The following is a 19,394-nucleotide window of genomic DNA, read 5'->3' as shown; positions in this document are numbered from 1 at the left end:
TGCTGTTTGAGCATAAACAATATCTGCAAAGTTACGAAGCTGAAAGTTCAATGCAAACGGAGATATTGTACTTTAAAATTCTGGCTGTTTAATGCCTACAAAAACGGCTGGTATTGACTACAACGAGCTACTTCCTGGGTTTGTGACGTCACAAACCCAGATTAACCCCACCCCCGGGAACATGCAGCAAAGGGGGCGAGGCCATGCTGCGCTGCTTTAGAGAAGATGAAGAGAAAACTAGGGGTACACGTAAAAATCTGTTCATATATGAATCGCGTCTCCTAACGATTCTAATGGATTCACAAGTTTCAAAATCAATGTTCTAAAGCAGCGGTTCTTAATACTGTTCCTCGCGGCGCCCTGCTCTGCACAAGCTCTGCTCTGCATCTCTCTCTCTCTCTCATTCAGATCATCAGCTCAGTGAATATACTTATTTTCTCATAGCTATGAGAAGCGTTATATATGGATGCGTGTGCGTTTGCCGTACTGTATTAAAGCTCTAATCAGAATAAAACCGTATATTAAAAGCTAACATAGTAGCATTTACAAATAACAGCATATTTAAAAGTATGAGACAACAACAAACAAAAACTTAGGCCTACCATTAAAAGCCATGCTTGCACAGGTTCTGCAAAATCCTCTTCACTAATATCCTCTGCATCTCATTCGGGCTCAAATTGAGAAAGTCGACGCCATTGTTTACAATACAACCGGGGCACATGCTGCTGAGCTGAGGGGTGGGACGTTTAGACGCGCATTAGAGGCGGTTTAGCCAATCACAACACACTGGACCAGCTAACCAATCTGAGCCCATCGCTTATTTCTGAGGAAGGGGCTTCATAAAAGTAGGAAATGATCAGCACATTTATCAGAGAAGGGACAGCGCGGTGTGGAATATATATATTTTTTTTAAACGAAGCATTAACACAAGTTAGACTGCACCCCATAAACACAATCAAGCCTAGAAAAAAAAAAGTCAACCACCCCTTTAACATGTAAAGGATCACCAGTCATCATTCAAATCCTTTAGAACAGCAAGCTGCAAGAACAGCTTACATTTCCAAAAACCTGCACTCTGACAAGAAAAAGTATGTACGCCTGACATGACGATGAACACCTTTCCATGTCAAAGACAGTTTTTGCAAATATGAGCATTGCTGTGGATTTAAGCGCACATACTCTAAGATTCAATCTGTGAGTATGAACACTTTATAAATGAGGCCCTAGGGGTTAAACCTTACGGTTACTACCCTGGATCTTGAAACGCTAAGCCACCACCTCTATCAGAGAAATAATATCAGCAAATGCTGATCTCGTGCAATTTGGCTGAACTCACATCCTCCGAACCTAATAAAAGACAGATTGACTGTTTCAACACACATAACAATCATAGAAGTCCACACCAACCATACACAAAAAAAAGACATAATTTGGCCATTATTTCCTAGACTATATGTTATACCAAACAATTTAAAGGTTTTTGAGTAAATATCAGTAGAAACTTCAAGGATTACACAATTAAGATACTGTGGCCTCTTGTGTAGTGACTCCACAAAGTTTGTTTTATGCAAGATTTACTGAAATATCCTCACCAGTCTTCCCTGTGGAGAATTTTCTGTGATATCTTGAACTTATGGTGACAGAGAGCTTGTCTTGATATTGGTGGTGTTGGTGAGACTTTGACATGCAGATCAGCTGGTGGAGAAAAGCCATTGCTAGGTAGCAAGAAGAAACTGGAACTTATGTGGTATCACCAATGTTTCCAGAACTGTAGCCCTTGAGTAGGATTGGAAACCTCAGCCACGGGCTGAAAAATGCAAGGCTTGTCCATCTGCACTTGAGTTGATGCCATTTCTGGTGTTTACTTGTGAGGGTTGATGGTATGCGTTAATTTTTGCTTTCGTTATGTCCCCCCATCTCAATTTTTCGTGCAGCAGGGCCCAGCTCCACCTTACACACTCGCTGGGCAAATTTTAGTGAGCACAGGGTCTCCCCAACGTTGCTCTCAAGAGAAGAAACCTAAAGAAAACAAATTATTTGTACATGAGCATTGTTGTTCATTGGCTGTATTTAAAAATTGACATTACAATGTAGGAGGTGCTTTAACGCTGTGATCAAACCAACTCTGGATTATTGCCTTTTTAAACCCCGCTTTTAATCCTGGGCAATTTTTCACATTTGTCATTTTGAAAGGGGCTTGGCACAGCTAAGCTAACAGGGTTTTCTAGTGAGTCTTGGTAAATCATTGTACCTGAACAACCATGGCGGTTTTGTTGCCTTTTCCCAGGGAGTCCTGCAGCAGGTAGGTGAGTCGTGAGTTCCTGAAGGGTATATGAGTCTGGTGGGCCTTCAAGGCCTGGATTACATCTCCTAGAGCCAGCAGTGAGCGGTTGATATTCTGGGCTTCCTTCAGTCTATCCCCCTCTGCCCCAGACTTCCACACCCTCTCAGAACCAGCCAAATCCACGAGATTCAGCTTGCCTGTAAAGGAGGGGTCAGAGATTATGGTCATTCAAGGATAGCGAGGGCTTTTAGAGGGGGAACTCATGACTTTGAGAATTCTCGCACAACTCCAGAATGGTTGGGACTGACCTGTGGTTTTGGCTCCACTGGCGAGGTCTGTACCCAGCACAGTCACAGTGAGCAAGGCATGGGATCGAGAGCTATGCTGGTTCATCTGTGTTCCAAATGTAATCCTGTTCTTTCGAGCTATGGCCAAAATCTGCAAAAAGTAACAACAGATGATTGGAGAGAGTGGTCTTTGTATAGTCAGCATTATCTTGACATATGAACTCACTTTCTTGATATGCTGGAAGCTTTTGACCTCCATGACCCTGAGTCCAGGCACATGAAGCTGACCCGTCCCATCAGGGTTGATCTTGATGTCAAGTTTCTCTCCATCCTTACTGAGCAGATCTCTGATTTTAACAATAAAAAAAAATGATTTAATTGTAATACAGGGTTAGTGCATCCAAAAAATGAATCTAGAAATTTCTGTTCCTCCATTGAAAGTCCATTAAACCAAAATTTTGACGCATCAAAAATTTATAAAGAAAAAACAGAAGCTCTAGGTGTTTACAATGAGGTTTTTTCTTGCATGTATAGCAAGTGCAGTTGAGCTTTCACTTACTATATTTGGAATTTGGAACATGTAAGTAGTTAATGATAGAATTTTCATTTTCGGGTGAAATAATCCTTTAATATTCCTCATAAACATCAATTGAATGTCAGGTTATTTCATGATCTCAAAGCTAACTTTACTTTGATGCTTCTAACATTTCTTTTTTAAACTGCCAACAATTTATTTTACATTCAAGTTGCAACTACCATGATAAAGGGGTAAAATGCAATACCTCAGGACCTCGTTGTATATTTCCACCGAGCTGACACTGACGGTGTATGTCCACATGTCTTTTCTTTCCTCAATCTCATAGAACAGGTGTTTCAGGGCTCGTTGGTTGATGCCAGGGTTCTCAACAGTTCCCTGAACAGACACGGATGGTTAATGAGACCTGACAGTCTTATTGAATAATTAATGGAAACAGATCATCTGGGTCAAAAGTATGAAATTGAAACCGTGTGTTATGACAGGTATATCGTTACAGATCCCTATATGTTACCTCCATAGTATAGGTCTTGCCAGATCCTGTCTGGCCATAAGCAAAGATGCAAACATGATATCCATCTATACAGGATGTGATGAGTGGCTCAATTTCCTGGAACACCTGAGAGATAAAGTCCAAGAATAGACAAAAATACACATCAAAAAGAGTTATTTTAGATAGCTATAGCTTTAGATAGTATATAATTTTAATATTGGCCATGAAAATTACCAATTTAGTGATAGTGAGGTAGTTTTTCATATGAATATGACTTTTACCCTGCTTACCTCTTCTTGAGTGGCCTGAGGGTGGAAGACTTTATCCAGCTCAAAGTTTTTGGCCTTTCCTTTGCTTAAAACTGTGAGTGCAGACTCATTATTGGGGTCTGTTGTCACAACTATTGCTTGGCCTTCCTCATGTTGATCTTCCTTCAGAACTGGCTTTACACGGCACAGCACACGGATATTACCTGGTGAAATAAAAAAGAAACCCTTGTTTTAGATTTTGCATTTTAGATAAAAATATGGTGAAAGAATGGCGAATACTGCCTACCTTTAAGCTCAACCAGCTGCTCGTGGTACTTCCTGCGGAGAGCTACCTCCTTTCTATATTTTTCCAATAAGTCTTTGTTGGCCTCTGACATCTCATTTATATCTGCCATAATCTGTTGTAATATTAGAAAATGATTCATAAATGAAAAGCAACAAATAAAATGTGACTATATCAACTCTTAGATCTTAGACACATTTACATTTCTACATTTAGTACAAGTTTGTGCAGCTTGCAGTACCTGTTTCTTGGCTTCTTTGATAGCTGTTCCATAGAAGTCAGAAAAGTTGCGGACCTGGCTGCGAAGGCTGGCGTAATCGGTCTTCATAGTGCGTAATGTGGGAGGCAGAGCACTCAGACGCTTCTGGAGGGCTGGAGATTCAAACATAAACTAAGCAGAATATATTGCTGCATTTAAGATGCACATTTAACAATGTCAACAACAGGGGCGCTCATGAGCAAACTCCGAAGACTGTAAGACGATATAAAGTGCGCCATTCTAGAAATCACCAAAACCAATAGTTCACCCACAAAATTTGCTGAAAGTGGTCTCACCCTCAGGCCATCCAAGATGAGTTTGTTTCCTAATCAGAACAGATTTGGAGAATTTGAACATTACATCACTTGCTCCCTAATGGATCCTCTGCAGTGAATGGGTGCCGTCAGAATGAGAGTTCAAACAGCTGATAAAAACATCACAATAATCCACAAATAATCAACATGACTCCAGTTCATCAGTTAATTTCTTGTGAAGCTAAAAACTTTGTTCAAAAAAACATTCAGATGCTAAAACATTATTTTAACACTGTCACTTCTGGTGAAATTAGTAATCCATAATTCATAATAGCACACACATTCACTGCAGAGGATCCGTTCGTGAGCAAATGATGTAATGCTAAATTTCTCCAAATATATAGATGCAGAAACAAACTCATGAGACTGAGTACATTTTCAGCATATTTTCATTTTTGTATTGTCTGTTCCTTTAAGAAACAGGCAAGAACTATAAGATTTGTACTATATGTACAGTAAACTCACTTGTGAACTGATCCTGCAGGCTCTGGAGATGCTCCTGAGAGCAGTTAGCTGCCGCTTTTACAGCTGCTTCTTTCTTTTCCTCGAGATGTCCAATCTCCTTCAGGAGCTCCTCCCTTAATGTCCCAATCTCCCTCTCATATGCGGCAATCTGTGGAGCCACTACTTTTTAGAAGAGCTGAGGTTTTCTACAGTGTTCTGACATGCACTGTATAATTCATGAGTTTTGTATTTGAGATACCAGCAACAGAGGTCGTTGAGTTCTTTAGCTGCAGTTATACTGTAATCATGAACACAAATGGATAAAGCTGAAAAACCTTGTGTTGCAAATTGCAGCTGACTTCATCTGAATGCCTGATGTTCTCTTCCAACTGTCGGCATCGTTCTCTCTGATTGCTTAGCTTCTCAGAAAGATGTTCATTCTGTTTTCTGGCTTCGGATAGTTGACGTAGAGTTGAAGGTGACTCTACCTCCACAGTTTGGGTAACATACTATAGGAATAAAAGTTCATTTTTATCAAGTTTATTGGGTCTTTTTTTAGGTTTTGAAGTTCATATTCTTGTATTTTTTCTTACTTTAACCACAGGCTCCTTGTTGCGTTCTTTGTCCAATTCGAGCCGCAGCTCTCTCACGCTCTCCTCCCGTCTCCTGAGCTCTTCTGCTTTTCTCCAGTCGCTTTGCTCCCTCTGGTGCTCCAGACGTGACAGCTGCTCTGCCCGCTGCTGTAGTGAACTCTCCAGCTGCAGAACGCGACTGCGCAGGTTCTCATTTTCCTATAGGGTAAGACGGTACATTAATAATTTCATACAATTTACACATTTATGTGTGCAGAATTCAGTTTATTCTAAATGAGGGAGTGTGTGCACCTTTGTATAGAGGGAGTGTGTAATTTGTATGAAACATGTCCTATGTCCATAAATGGGCTTGCAGTACAAATTCACATCACAGGCTGCATTTTATATTTAATTTGAAAATAGAAAATAATAATAGAAAAAATGTGAACTTTTGTAGAGCCACTTTGGTATTCCATTCATTACACTGTAAAAAAACAACAAAAAACAACTACATATTTTCAAGTTTACAGGACCTTTTTAGCCATAAAAAAATTACTTGAAACTACATGAAAGCCATATTAAGACAATCATTAAACTTAGCTTAACAAATACTTTTAAGACCACAGGGAGTACAATGTTTTGCTTATGTGTGGTTTCATTTGGTTTACTATTTTATCACAAACTTAACATTAACTTACTGACAAATTTCTGTGTGAAGACCTTTGCATGCAGATTTTACAAATACGTGCAAGCCAATGCCAGTGGTGAAGCGCAATGAAAAGTCTTTTCTTGTCCAGTCTTACCTTGATGAGCATGGAGCTGGACTGGGATGGGATGACTGACAGCTGCTGCAGAAGACCCTGTGTCACCGTGAGGCTGTGTTTCAAACTCTCGTTCTCTGCTGATAAGCAAAGCACTCGTTTTTCTGAGTCTGTTACTCCCTGGTGGAAAAAAACACACCAAAAAAGTTACAGCTGACCTGGAAAAAGTATCTGATGAAACAACCCAGATAAACTGTTGGTCATGAACCATTTTGAGACTGTCGGGCCTGGTTTTTAATGTGCTCAGTTTCAAATGCAGAGCACTGGAACAGATTCTTCCAAAAGCTTACCGATGCAACTCTGAGTTTGGACAGCTCCTCTTCTCTTTCTTCAATACAGCTCTTCAGCTCATCAATCTACATGGAGAAAATCAATGCTGTCAGCTTAACAAGTCTGGAAAGAAAAATGGGTGAAGGGGGTGAAACTGAATTAACGGATAAATGGATAAAATGTACAGTCAACAGAGTTTAATACCTGATTTGGGAAACCCAATTTACTTTGGGGTGGTAGACAGAGAGGAATATGTTGAGACGTGCTATTAAAAACACTGATTGTCAATGGATGGCTGACTGCATGAATAAATCTGGTGGGTTGAATGAGCGGATGAATGAATAGAATTGGTGGCTGAATGAATAGAGGGGAAGTATTATGCTGAGCACCTGCTGTTGGAAAGCTTGTATGTTAGTATGGCGGTCTCGTTCTCTCTGCTCAATCTGGGAATGAAGCAATCGCAGCTCTCCTCTCAGCTGACTCTTCTCTACTTGCAGCCCGCAAAGAGACTGAACCAACTTATGCAGCCCAACCGGAGACGCTGCATGAAGCATGCAGTCACCTACACACACACACACACACACACACACACAAAAGATGTTTACAGTGGAATTTCAAAAGTACACTGAAAAAATTTAAAACAATTCTCACTCAGAAATTGCTAGTAAATTTCACAATAAAATGACAAAGAATCAGCAAATAAACACAATTTTGAAGTAGACTAAAATCTTATTTTCTTGTAAAATGTACACCAATAATCTGTGCTTTATTTAAAACATGAAAAATTAGTGATTATTTGTTACAAATAAAAGGTAAGAAATTACCTCAGAAAAACATCAAAAAGAAAGTAATCATAACTTAACAATTTAATTCACATTAACTCAATCAAGTGATTAAATCATTAAAATAGTAATAAAAACAGAAAAAAACAATAGATAAATTAAAAATTCAATTATTAAGCACTTCACAATTGCATACATAAATATATATTATCTTTACCACTTATAAAGTAAAATATTATTTTTTCAACTTATTCTAATGTTTTTAATTGACTAATGTTTTAATAATCAAATTGCAGGCTTTTATCTTTTTATTTAAAGGGCTTAAAGACAAGAACAAATATCCAAGTTTTATTGTTTTATAAATGTGTCTTATCACCCAGGTCACCTTTTTTATAACAACATCACAAAGAAAATTGTTTCTCCTGGATACCAACTGTATTAAATGGAGAACATCTGAAAACCTTTTGAGATTTGACATTTGTAAACTCTTGAGAAAACCTGCCCAGTAATGTTTCTCCTCCAGAGTTGTGCAAGCTGTTCTCAGGTTTGCCAAGATATCAAATCAAAGCCCGAGAATTTAATGTAAATAAAAAAAAAATCTAATTTGACTCCTTTGCTAATCACATTAATTGTATTTCATTTCTAAATTCCTTCCAGTTGTTATTTTTTTAAAGAAATGTTAGAACTCCATTAAGCAATGACTCGAGACAACCTCAACAACCTGAGTTTTGAACTCAAAGTCCCATGCAACGTGCCTGGAGGCCTAACTTCTCTGCAACATTTTATTTAGATTCCTGCTGTTAATTATTGATATGCCGAGTCAGAGATTCTGTCTCTTCCTGTGCTGTATACTAAATACTTGGGCAGGCGGTGTCAGATCTGCGCTGTCAGTCTCTCGGGGGGAGCGAGTGGATTAAGGATGAATGGAGACTCGCTCACGGGGACGCCACTGCAAACGTGATGTGGACAAAATGTGATGGAGGAACAGGCTTAAACAAAAAGGCTCATTAAGTATTACACAACTTTCTATTTGATTCTGATTGATTTCTGTTGACAAATATTTTTGTAGAATGAACATTACCTTCATAACCAACTGCAATTAACCAGCACCAATTTCCTAGATGTGCTACTGTAGGTTTACTGGTCTCTTTCTTGTTACATAATAATAATGTATGATCATTTAAAAAATTTATTTAAAAGATCCATTTTTTTTTACTTTATGTGAAGAACATTTTAAAAATATAAAGAAACTTTTTCCACTAATAAGAACCTTTTGTGAAATGGAGATGTTAAAGGGATAGTTCACCCAAAAAATGAAAATTCTGTCATACTTTTACATGATGAGCACATTTTTTCTGTTGAGCACAAAAGAAGATATTTTGAAGAATGTTGGTAACCAAAAACAGCTGATGTTAGCCATTGTCTTCCATAGTATTTTTTTCCATACTGTGGAAGTCAATGGCTACCGTCAACTGGTTACCAACATTCTTCAAAATATCTTCTTTGTGCTCTACAGAAGCAAGAAACTCATAAAGGTCTGGAACAACTTGAGGGTGAGAAACATAATTTTAATTTTTGGGTGAAGTTTCCCTTTAAAGTTTCTTCATGGAGCCATTGATTCCAATAAAGAACCTTCATTTTTAAAAGTGTACCTTCATCGTTTAAAGGTGAATTTCCTTTCCACTGTACACCAGATTTTTATATTTAGTATCTAGCAATGGTGCACGTGAAGTTCAGCTCTGCTAGTGTTTCTAAGTGCACTTGCATTTGTAAGAGAAGCAGCTCTCACAATGTTTTATTCATCTCTGTGAGCCTCAGAGAAACAAGCCAAGTGCTATAGACATGTGCCAGCCTAGCAGATGGGTATTTTTACTACATGGTTAATAAAAAATATTGAGGTCTCAGGAGCAACAAACACATGCATTTCCATATGACATTTAGCCATCTGATTAACATGAATCATATCTGGTGGCTAATGGATAAATTTAAATGTCTGCAGACATGTGGGTATCATGAAAAACATTGTCAAGGTTTGTCTGATTTTTGAGTTGTCGGAAATATCAGTTAATTTATGTTTTTTTTGTGACTTTTCCTCATTTAGGGTCATGAACATGCATGCAAAATTTCAACACGCTGATGTGTTTTGACATGCCCCAAATTTTTTTGTTACGTTCGTACTGTTCCCGGGTCAATTAGACCCGCCTATTTTAATGCTATAAGGCAACTCTACAGACCCAAAATAATAACATTTCTTGGTTATATTTTTATTTTATTTTAGTTTTTTACTATCCTATGAAGCAAAAAAAGTAGCTTTTCCCCACTCATTTCAATACAGAAAAAAATATTTTGTCAGCCAAAGTGGAAAAATTAGCTATCATTTCTTTTTTCAATCTATCTAAAATACTATTTAACTCATGTTGTTTTTCTTGAAGTTTCGTTACTTTTTCTCATTTAGGGTCATGAACATGCATACGCAGTTTCAACACACTGATGTGTTGTGAAATGTATACAGAAATGATTATACGTTTATGATGTTCGTGGGTCAATTTGACCCGCATAGGCATCCATTCAAAAGCAACTGAAATACACACAAAATAACAACAAATTCCTTTGTTGTATTTCAGAGCTCCTCAACTCTAGTCCTGAAGTGCTTCCTAGTGTCAGTGTCTTGATGAGTTTAACAACTTTTTAATTTCAAAGTCTGTGAAAACAAAACTGGTTAGCCTTTTAACCGTAAGTTACAGTTTTTGAGCATAGACATAAAAATGACTTTTCCGGCTAAAATTGTTATAAAACTTGAATTCGTCAGAGCACAGACTTAAGATTGGTATCTTTTTAAAGGTGAAACATCACAGGTTATTGTAGAAGTAAACAACAGTTATAAAATTCAATTTATAAAAAGTTATAGAAGTTTAAATATATGAAAATGTAAAATATAAAAATATATATTTTTATATTTTATATAAAATAGCAATTTTACAAAACATATTTACCACCAAATCTTCAAGAAAATCAAAGCCAATCATCTGAACAAGTTTTGTGCCAAATTTTAGGTCGATATCGCAAAAAATGAACTTTTAAATACAATTTTGTGGATGCAGTACCAAACTTTTCCACTAGATGATATACAGGGACTCTTGATTTCCATTAATTATTTGAGTGTTCTGAACTATGTATTTCCATAATTTTTAAAATATTTATTAAGTAGACATCCTATTCAGAAACAGTTTGGGCAGTAACTTTAATATTTGATTTGAATTCTATCTCTAAAACACATTAAAACATACATATAGAATAAGAGTGTGTTTGGCACCATATCACAAATGGAGAATCTATCGCTATTTATCTATTACGCTGTCATTTCTTTGAAAAACAGTCACCAAATATGAAAACTAGAGTCCGAAACCTTTCAAATGATATATAATTTGTCAAGATTATTTAAGGTTTAGACCAAGATATTATCATTAAAATATGTGTAATCGCAAACATCTGGAGAAACATGTTGAGACGTGCAGATATCGTGTTTGGTCTCGTTCTGTCTCGCGTATCTTGTCAGTGTCTGCGCTTGCTTGACCATTTGCTGTGGAAAAATAAGGAAAGTGTGTCCAGCTAAATTCAATTAGTATTTTGTTAGACGGGTATAAAAATGCTTAGTTTACCACGGCAGTTGTCATGTGAAGGCCTCCTTGTGTGAAGACCGAAGAGTGTAAAGACTCTTAAAAATTCATGGTAGTGTAAAAAACACCTTTTTAAACCTGTCAAAATCAGCTCTGCCTTCAGCACGCTGATCTAGTCCATGTTTCTTTAAATGCTAGTGAGCTCTGCTGACTCCGCCCCTCTCTTCTGTGGAGTGACGAGCAGACCATAGATATGGGTAGATCCCTATTGGACCTCTCCAGATACGTTGACGCCATCTCGCATTCACCTTAATAATCAATGAAAATTCAAAGATATACAAGCGTATAACTTGCTGTTGTAGACGCACACAGTCAATGCGCTCAAAGATTCGCAGACAGTTCAAAAAATGGCAGATGGCTTACATATCGCGGCCCATAGAAACAGTCGATAATGAGGCATCTAGGTATATATATCTATGGAGCATACTAAACTTCAGCCGCAGACTGGCTTACTAGCACATTATTAGGAAAGGTGATTTGCAAAGATTCATAAAAAACCCTTATACTCACTTCTTCTGTAGATAAAGCTGGATCACGAATGATTCGGGCTAACAGACGCATTTATGCAGATTGAGGATTCGCATTCACTTCAAAGTGAAAGTAACGTTAATCCTCTGTGTCTTCAGCGGCTCAGATGTCCAGAGAAAATTATGACTGCTATATTCGTTATTACATTCAACAACTAAACACTTCAATCACTTAATCTGAGACATCTTGTCTTCCCCTGCAGACTCTCAGCTCACTCAGGGCGGGTCTAAGGTAAGACGTCAATCAACTCTCGTAGGAGCAGCCTGTACAGAACTACATCATTCTGACAGGAACCTCAGAACAACCTGATTTGAGAAAAAGGATTTTAAAATAGGGATTTAAAAAAAAACACTGGGAAGATTTTTATCATTATAGGATGGATGTGTACACACACTTCCAACACACATTTATGTTCAAACAATTGAAAAGTGAATTTTGCCTCCGATGACCCCTTTAAAGCAGCAGACAGCATAACTGCAGCACTAATAAATTGTGTGTTGGTGTGGGCGCTACAGTTATCTTTATAATTATCGTTCTTGGTATAAATGGGTCTTTAGCCACTAATTCACCAAAACATAAAATAGTTGTGAATTTCCATGAGTGTGTTAACTGATTTTGCCAGTATCTTGAACCCTCTTTTTAAACACCTTTGGGCTTAATATAGCTCAGTAAATCCTGATGGCATTAAGGATCGTATGCATGCACTGAACTACAAAGACAAGTACATCTGACATTAAATTAGTGCAAGAGACGTGCACTTTAAACCCATGCAGTGTTTAATAGTGAGAGTCTGGCTGACAGAAAACCTGTTGTAACAGCAGACAGAGGAACATCTGGTGATGTCTGAGAAGAAACAGACCACCAGAGAGTCCAGATGCACTCTGTAGCTCTGAGGTCACAGCCAGATGTGATTTCTAAAACCATCAGTCTGCTATTTTTGGCACTTTTCCCCCAATTGTTCTCATTTAGTTAAAGTATAATTTTTAGCTGTCTACATCATGTGAACATGTCCTCATTTAGTTTGTGACTGAGGTCAAACTACTGTACAAGAAACCTGAAAAATTCATGAATCCGGGCCAAAGATTTTGTGGAAATGAACAGAATCTTTGACAAAGAATATAATTCAGACAGACAACCCTGTTGAAAAAACAGCATTTGCTGGTTAAGTATGTTTTGAAGAATGGCTGCTGGTTTAAAGCTGCAGTCCATAAGTTTTGCCTCTTTGTCGCCATCTCTGTTGAAAACCTGGTATTGAAGCATACCTGTTAACACTCCCGTTTTTTCCGGGAGTCCCCGTATTTCACACCCATCTCCCGCCCCCCTCCCATTTTGTTATTTCTCCCGGGAAACTCACGTAATTTGTATGGCCCAAATCTAGTTATATGAATAATCACATCAATATTTTATTCCAAGGTTGTGCAGTTGCCAGGTCTTGTATGAAAAGCATCACCCAAAGCATCACCCAACGCATCACCAATCTACACAATACACAAATTTCAAACAATTTGTGACCTCAACCTGGCAACCTACAACTCAGTTGCACTGTAGATTTCTGCAAAAGTAGTAGATGCGGGAAGTTGAATCTACCATCAGTGGTAGAAATGGAAGGAGAAGAGTCAGGTGGTTCTCCGGCTAAGAAAAAAAAATATTAGTGTAAATTTAACAACAGCTGGACGGAAGAATTTAATTTCTTGTCTCGAAGCCATGTAAACAACGCCCACACCTTTTGCAAAGTGTGTCGCACTAATTTTTATATCTGACATGGTGGGAAAAACGACATATCTCAGAATATTAAATCACATAGGCACATTCGTGCAGCCGAGGCACAGAATGGCAACACATACTATACACACAATGTTAATGTTACTTATGTACAATGTTACAATGTAATGTAGTTTAATATGTTCAACGGGTTTAACTGCTGTGCAGTGTTTCGGTTTAATTTTACACCCCATCTAGAACAGTGAGATCTAGTGATCTCTGTCTACTCTATATATTCTATGGTATTGTTTATTTCTAATATATATATATATATATATATATATATATATATATATATATATATATATATATATATATATGTAACAGTTATTATAGTAATAATAAAAAAGAAACACGAGCAAGTCAGGATCCTCACATGCGATATAGCCTACTAGCCGGGACAACTTCTTTATGTTTACAGACGTGACGTAATGACGCAGCAGCATGCTCGAATTTCCCGCGAAAACCTACCCGTACCACTCAAATTAGAAAACATTATTATAAGCTAACCGTTGTGAATCGGGCAAAAGTAAGGCGATAGTTTTGAACACTGGCTGGTTATGTACTTGCTCAAATATTGATTTTCGATCATTTTTAACCAAAGAAAGTTACGGACTGCAGCTTTAAGCTTTAACCATCTCAAACCAGCAGCCATGCTTCAAAACATACCTAAGCAGCATATGCTGTTTTCAACAGTGTTCAACAGGGAAAACAGCAAGGATAGTAACAGCTTTAGCATCCCCCAACAAATCAATATTGGAATAAAATCAAGCGGTATCTAATATGAAACTCATTGTTATTCACACATTCTCTTATTTCTTTAGGTTCAAAAGGTCTCACCCTCATTTTCAGATGATGGGCTCTGCTGCTGAGCAATCACTTCCTCCAGGCTGTTAATCACACTGTTCTTGTCTCTAAGGCGCTGGCGGTAAGAGGCACGCAGGGCCTTCATTTTCCGTCGGTGCTGGACGCGGTGTCTGCGCAGCTGCAGACGGTACTGATCTGCCTGCTGCTGCAGCTGTTGCAGGTGGGAATATTGCTCCAGGAAACTCAGGAGGTGTGACATCACAGACAGCAATGGAGATTCTGTCACCTGGAAAAAACACAGTTAATATAATACACATTTACTATATATATTGTATATTTGTTCAACTAGATTTCTTCACTTTCTGTCAGAAAATGTGACTAGTGCTTCCTGTACAAATCTTGTCATCATAATGCTAGTCTGTTGTGAGTGGTTGCCAGAGCATTGCCAAACAGTTGCTAATGTGGTCTGTGAGGTTTTTAGTATGTTTCTATGTGGCTGCTAATGTGGTCTGTGAGGTTTTTAGTATGTTTCTATGTGGCTGCTAATGTGGTCTGTGAGGTTTTTAGTATGTTTCTATGTGGCTGCTAATGTGGTCTGTGAGGTTTTTAGTATGTTTCTATGTGGCTGCTAAGGTGGTCTGAAAGGTTGCTAGGGTTTTGGGTGATTACTTGGTGGCAGGGTTATTATAGCTAACTGAAACTAAAATTAAAACCATAAAACAAGATTTTCATTTCTTGAAATAAATGTCAATTGATATGAAATAAAATATTTAACAACAATTAAACTTATTTCTTATTTTCATTCAGTTTAACTTTATGTACTAAAACTAATATAAACGATAAACTAAAACTAATACAAACTAAACTATAAATTATATAGACATATTTAAATATTACAATAAAAACGAAAAAAAAAAATAAAACAAGACTTTAAAATTAAAATATAACCCAAAAATATATTTACCTTTTTTTATTTTTTTTATTTAATAGAATCTATAAACTATAACATAATCTATAATATAATTAAAACTATAATATAATGTCGTAATATTGATTATATTGATTCTTGGTGGTTATTTACCCAAGGACACCAAATTTGGACACTACTGTAAATTGAAATTCTGGATAATGAAAATTAGGCTGTAAGGAATGTACATTCAATGTTTAGCCTCATTTTAATTAATGAAGAATTAAATATGGCATCTACCCTGACTAAGGTCTAATGAGTTACCTAACTTTCACTCGGGTCCATGTGTGCCAAAGTTAAATACATAGTTATTGGTCTTTTCAAAAATTGCAAACTACCACTTCACCAAATCACCACCATTATGAAATGTGACAAACATGAATGTGGTCTTCACCTTTTCATTTGGTTCTGCTGGAGAATTAGTGGCCCTTCTCGTTTCTGCCTCTTGCTTGAAAGACAGGAAAGCTGTTAATGGTGTTTTGGCAAGTAATCCATGACCTTCATCAAACTCATCATCTTCATCACTGAGGGACGTCCCATCGCTATCACTACTGCTGCCTGCAATTTAAAAGGCAATTGTGGTGGTATACCGAGTTCATGGAGCAGCACTTCATTGTATTTAGAACATCATGTAATGAAACAACATTATAGAAACATTCTTACTCGAATCACTCAGACTTGCACACCGTCTTTTGCCCAACCTGGGGGTGTGGCTACCCTTCCCCTTGCTCTCTGTTTCCATAGAAACATGGCCAGGCTCCTGTCAGTTACAGAGGAAGACTAATGTGATTATTGGAAGGTGTTAAAGCCACCGCTGAGGACATACGATACGTGACTGTGCATGCGTGCATTATCGAATTATCACCTCAGTGAAATTGCCTCTAGTTTCTATATTGCCTACAATATTATATTTTATATTGACTATATAATATTTTATATTATATTTAAATATTTAAATTTATTTGATAAACATTTTATTATTTTTTACTTAAATATAAAATAATAAAAAAAATCTAATGGTTACATTTTTCTACCAAGACTTGTTTGCACATCTTTTATGCAGACAATAGAGAATGCATATATTAGCATGTTTATGTGGTCACACATACCTCCGGGGCTTCTCCGCATGCCCCCTCGAGTGCTGCCTCCTCCTCCTCCTTTTTGAAAATGGTGTAGAAGATGTACACCAGCAGAGAATAGAAGGCATACATGCTTCCTGAGGTGCGGATGTTACAACGACAGTGGCTGGAAATAAATGCTTTGGCTTCACAGCATCCCTCTGCTCTTCTCACACTGCAATGCAATCAGACAATTGTTACTAACCTGCAGCACCAGAAGCAAATCCACCAAAACAAATCCAGTCTGGATGAAATTCCCATTGTCGTCAAGCTCCAGAGAATGATGCTATTACTAATGTTTTGCAGAGTCTTACCATCTGCTGAGGTTGATCCTAAACAACTGCAGTCACTGTATTCTCATTCTTCAGCTTTGAAGCTCTACATGATGATTCTGTGCCTGTTCTCTTGACTCCGCACATCTGTCCAACCTGCTATTCCTGGCTTTCTTTTTCCCCTCCTTCTTCTCCTCCTCTCTCAATATCCATCTCTCTCTCCTCCCCCTTCCTCTCTCTCTCCTCTCCAGTGTTTCAGTGTGCGCAGCGCAGAGGTGCCGTGCACTGCAGTGGTGGGGTGAAACTAATGGAGATTGATGAGAGAGGGGGAACAGGAAGTCAGGTGCTCAACAAAGCACCCTGATATCGCTAAATTCAAAGTGACAACCATAGAAAAGGATTCTATGGTGATATATCATGACAACCAAAAGTGTTGTTCCTTCCTTAGTTTAACACAGCAAGATTGGGAATTAACACAAACTCATAGAGTTTAAAGTCTGATGATGATATTTTGTGCCTGTAAACAGAAGACTGTATTGATAACTAGATTTTTAACTTTTTCTAAAGAGTGGTGTTTTACTTTTTCTGTGCGTGGTGTTTTGCAGTGCAAAACTTGGCAACTAAGGAGTTGTCGTAGGTTGCCAGAGTGTTATTACATGGTTGTTAAAGTGTTCTGGGTGGTTTTAGCATGTCGTTATATGATTTCTGCTGTATTCAAGGTGGCTGCTATGTGCCAAGAGGTTGCTAGGGTGTTCTGAGTGTAACCGGTTCTACTTCACCTTCACCACGGTTTCCGGCATTGGAGGCGGGCGCTCTAACAAGGAGGCTAAAGGCCACGACCTCTAGCGTCAGTTGCTAGAACGCCTCTTTTTGAGATCAGGGGAGTGAGGTTTACACGCACCAGCACTTACTTGCCTACGACTGTTACACTCCCCCCCTAAACCTCACTCCCCTCCGGGTCACAGCACCAAATGTAACCGGTTCTACTTCACCTCGCTCCGAGCAGGATTCGAACTTGCCTACGTCTGTTACATGAGTGGTTGCTTGGTGTTTGGTAGGGTATCCTAGATGGTTGCCAGTGTGTTAATACATGGTTGCTAAAGTGTTCTGAGTGGTTTTAGCATGTTGTTATATGATTTCTGCTGTATTCAAGATGGTTGCTATGTGCCAAGTGGTTGCTAGGGTGTTCTGTGTGGTTGCTTGGTGTTTGGTAGGGTATCCTAGATGGTCGCTAGATGTTTGCTAGGGCAGTGGTTTTCAAAATTTTTAGGATTAACCCTTTTTTTTTCTTAAATAGTTTCTTTTATATTGTCATGATCCATATATCCAAAGTTCTGTCATGAAACTCTTGATGGTGCAGTCCGATAGGTCTAACTCAATCTGACATAATGACATCATTATCACATGGTTATCACGGATTGTTTTTTTGTATCAGCAGCCAATGAGCTTGCTGCTCAACATTAAAAAATTGGCTAGTGCTTGTTGTAGCAGTTGCAGCGTGCTTCAGAAACCCTCCCCCTTCCCCAGCTTCATCTATATAGATCTACAATAGACCCATTGGATTAATGTATGCTATATAGGGATTATTTCATTCATGTTATATGTGCAGCAGCAGTATTTCTTACATGCTCACAGCAGCATGTTGTGGATGTGTTGGAAGAAGAAAGTACTTGCTCTGCCGCAGCAGCAGCAGCGTAGCAGGTCTATTCCACCAAGACCAAAAACATTAACCTTGTCATGTACATTACCACGCTAAATCCTCCAAGAGTTGTCATGACTGAAATACATATAATATTGTGGCATGATGCAGGGGCAGCAGAGTGAGGACAGTGAAGTGAATCTTAGGGTGCTTTCACATCTGTAGTTCGCTTCATTTGGTCTGGACCAAAGGCAAAAAATTATACATTGTAGCTATTTTTAGCCGTTTGGTTCCATTTCACACCACACTGCTTGCCCTGGTCCGAACCAGCTGAAACGAACCAAAATGCAGTCACGTGACAACATCCGCTTCACTTGTTGGCTAGATGTGTCTTTGAACGCATTCCCTAAACTGCTTTTCGATTGGTCAGAAAGAGTGTGCAGGAAAATTCCAACGGTGCTCCCGGAAGTAAACAAAGACAGGATTAAAATGCAGCAGACAGCACACTGCTATTACATTATTATTACGAATTTCTATGAGTCTCCGCACCTCCTCACCAGCCCAAGTTTGTCCGCGACCTGCCATGCTAAACTACAAACTGTCAACAAACACTTCCTCATCCCATAATGCACAGCGCAGCTGACTACGGCAGCTGGTTTAGTCCAAAAATGCGCAGTTCTTTTTGCAGTTGGGTCTGTTTGAGGTCGGCTCGCGTTCTCACCACAAATGAACCGCTCCAGGGTTCGTTTGAAAGCGTGCCGAGACCACCTCTTCAAGGAGGTCTCGGTACACTTGTTTGGTCCGCTTTCGGTGCACACCCAAGTGCGATTGCTGCATTCTCACCTGCCCAAACGAACCGCACCAAGAGGGAAAATTAACTCTAGTGCGATTCAACCGATCTAAATGAGGCAGGTGTGAAAGCACCCTTAATGAACGCGAAATTAGACTTCTTTTACACCGTTGTTGCTGAATGTCTCTTAGTGCTGGGGTTTAAGAGATCTCCCTGGAATGC

At 38.5% G+C, this 19,394-nt stretch overlaps 1 protein-coding gene across 1 annotated transcript; it reads right to left on the bottom strand.

Annotated features, from left to right (window-relative positions):
* Nucleotides 1-1,887: 1,887 nt before the first annotated feature.
* LOC306877939 (kinesin-like protein KIFC3) lies at nucleotides 1,888-16,564 on the bottom strand (the record flags this gene model as incomplete). The annotated part of the gene is made up of 19 exons (XM_079429993.1): nucleotides 1,888-2,019; nucleotides 2,252-2,481; nucleotides 2,593-2,722; nucleotides 2,798-2,918; nucleotides 3,354-3,484; nucleotides 3,621-3,725; nucleotides 3,890-4,071; nucleotides 4,155-4,266; nucleotides 4,393-4,523; nucleotides 5,190-5,337; nucleotides 5,504-5,677; nucleotides 5,762-5,959; nucleotides 6,544-6,681; nucleotides 6,852-6,917; nucleotides 7,221-7,393; nucleotides 14,420-14,672; nucleotides 15,748-15,911; nucleotides 16,017-16,113; nucleotides 16,463-16,564. The coding sequence occupies 19 exons, from the start codon at nucleotides 16,562-16,564 to the stop codon at nucleotides 1,888-1,890; spliced, it is 2,787 nt and encodes a 928-aa protein (XP_079286119.1).
* Between the last annotated feature and the right edge of the window lie 2,830 nt (nucleotides 16,565-19,394).

This window comes from Barbus barbus (genome assembly GCF_936440315.1).
Source record: "Barbus barbus genome assembly, chromosome: 12".
NCBI lineage: Eukaryota > Metazoa > Chordata > Actinopteri > Cypriniformes > Cyprinidae > Barbus > Barbus barbus.
This window is presented reverse-complemented; position numbering and strand designations above follow the sequence as displayed.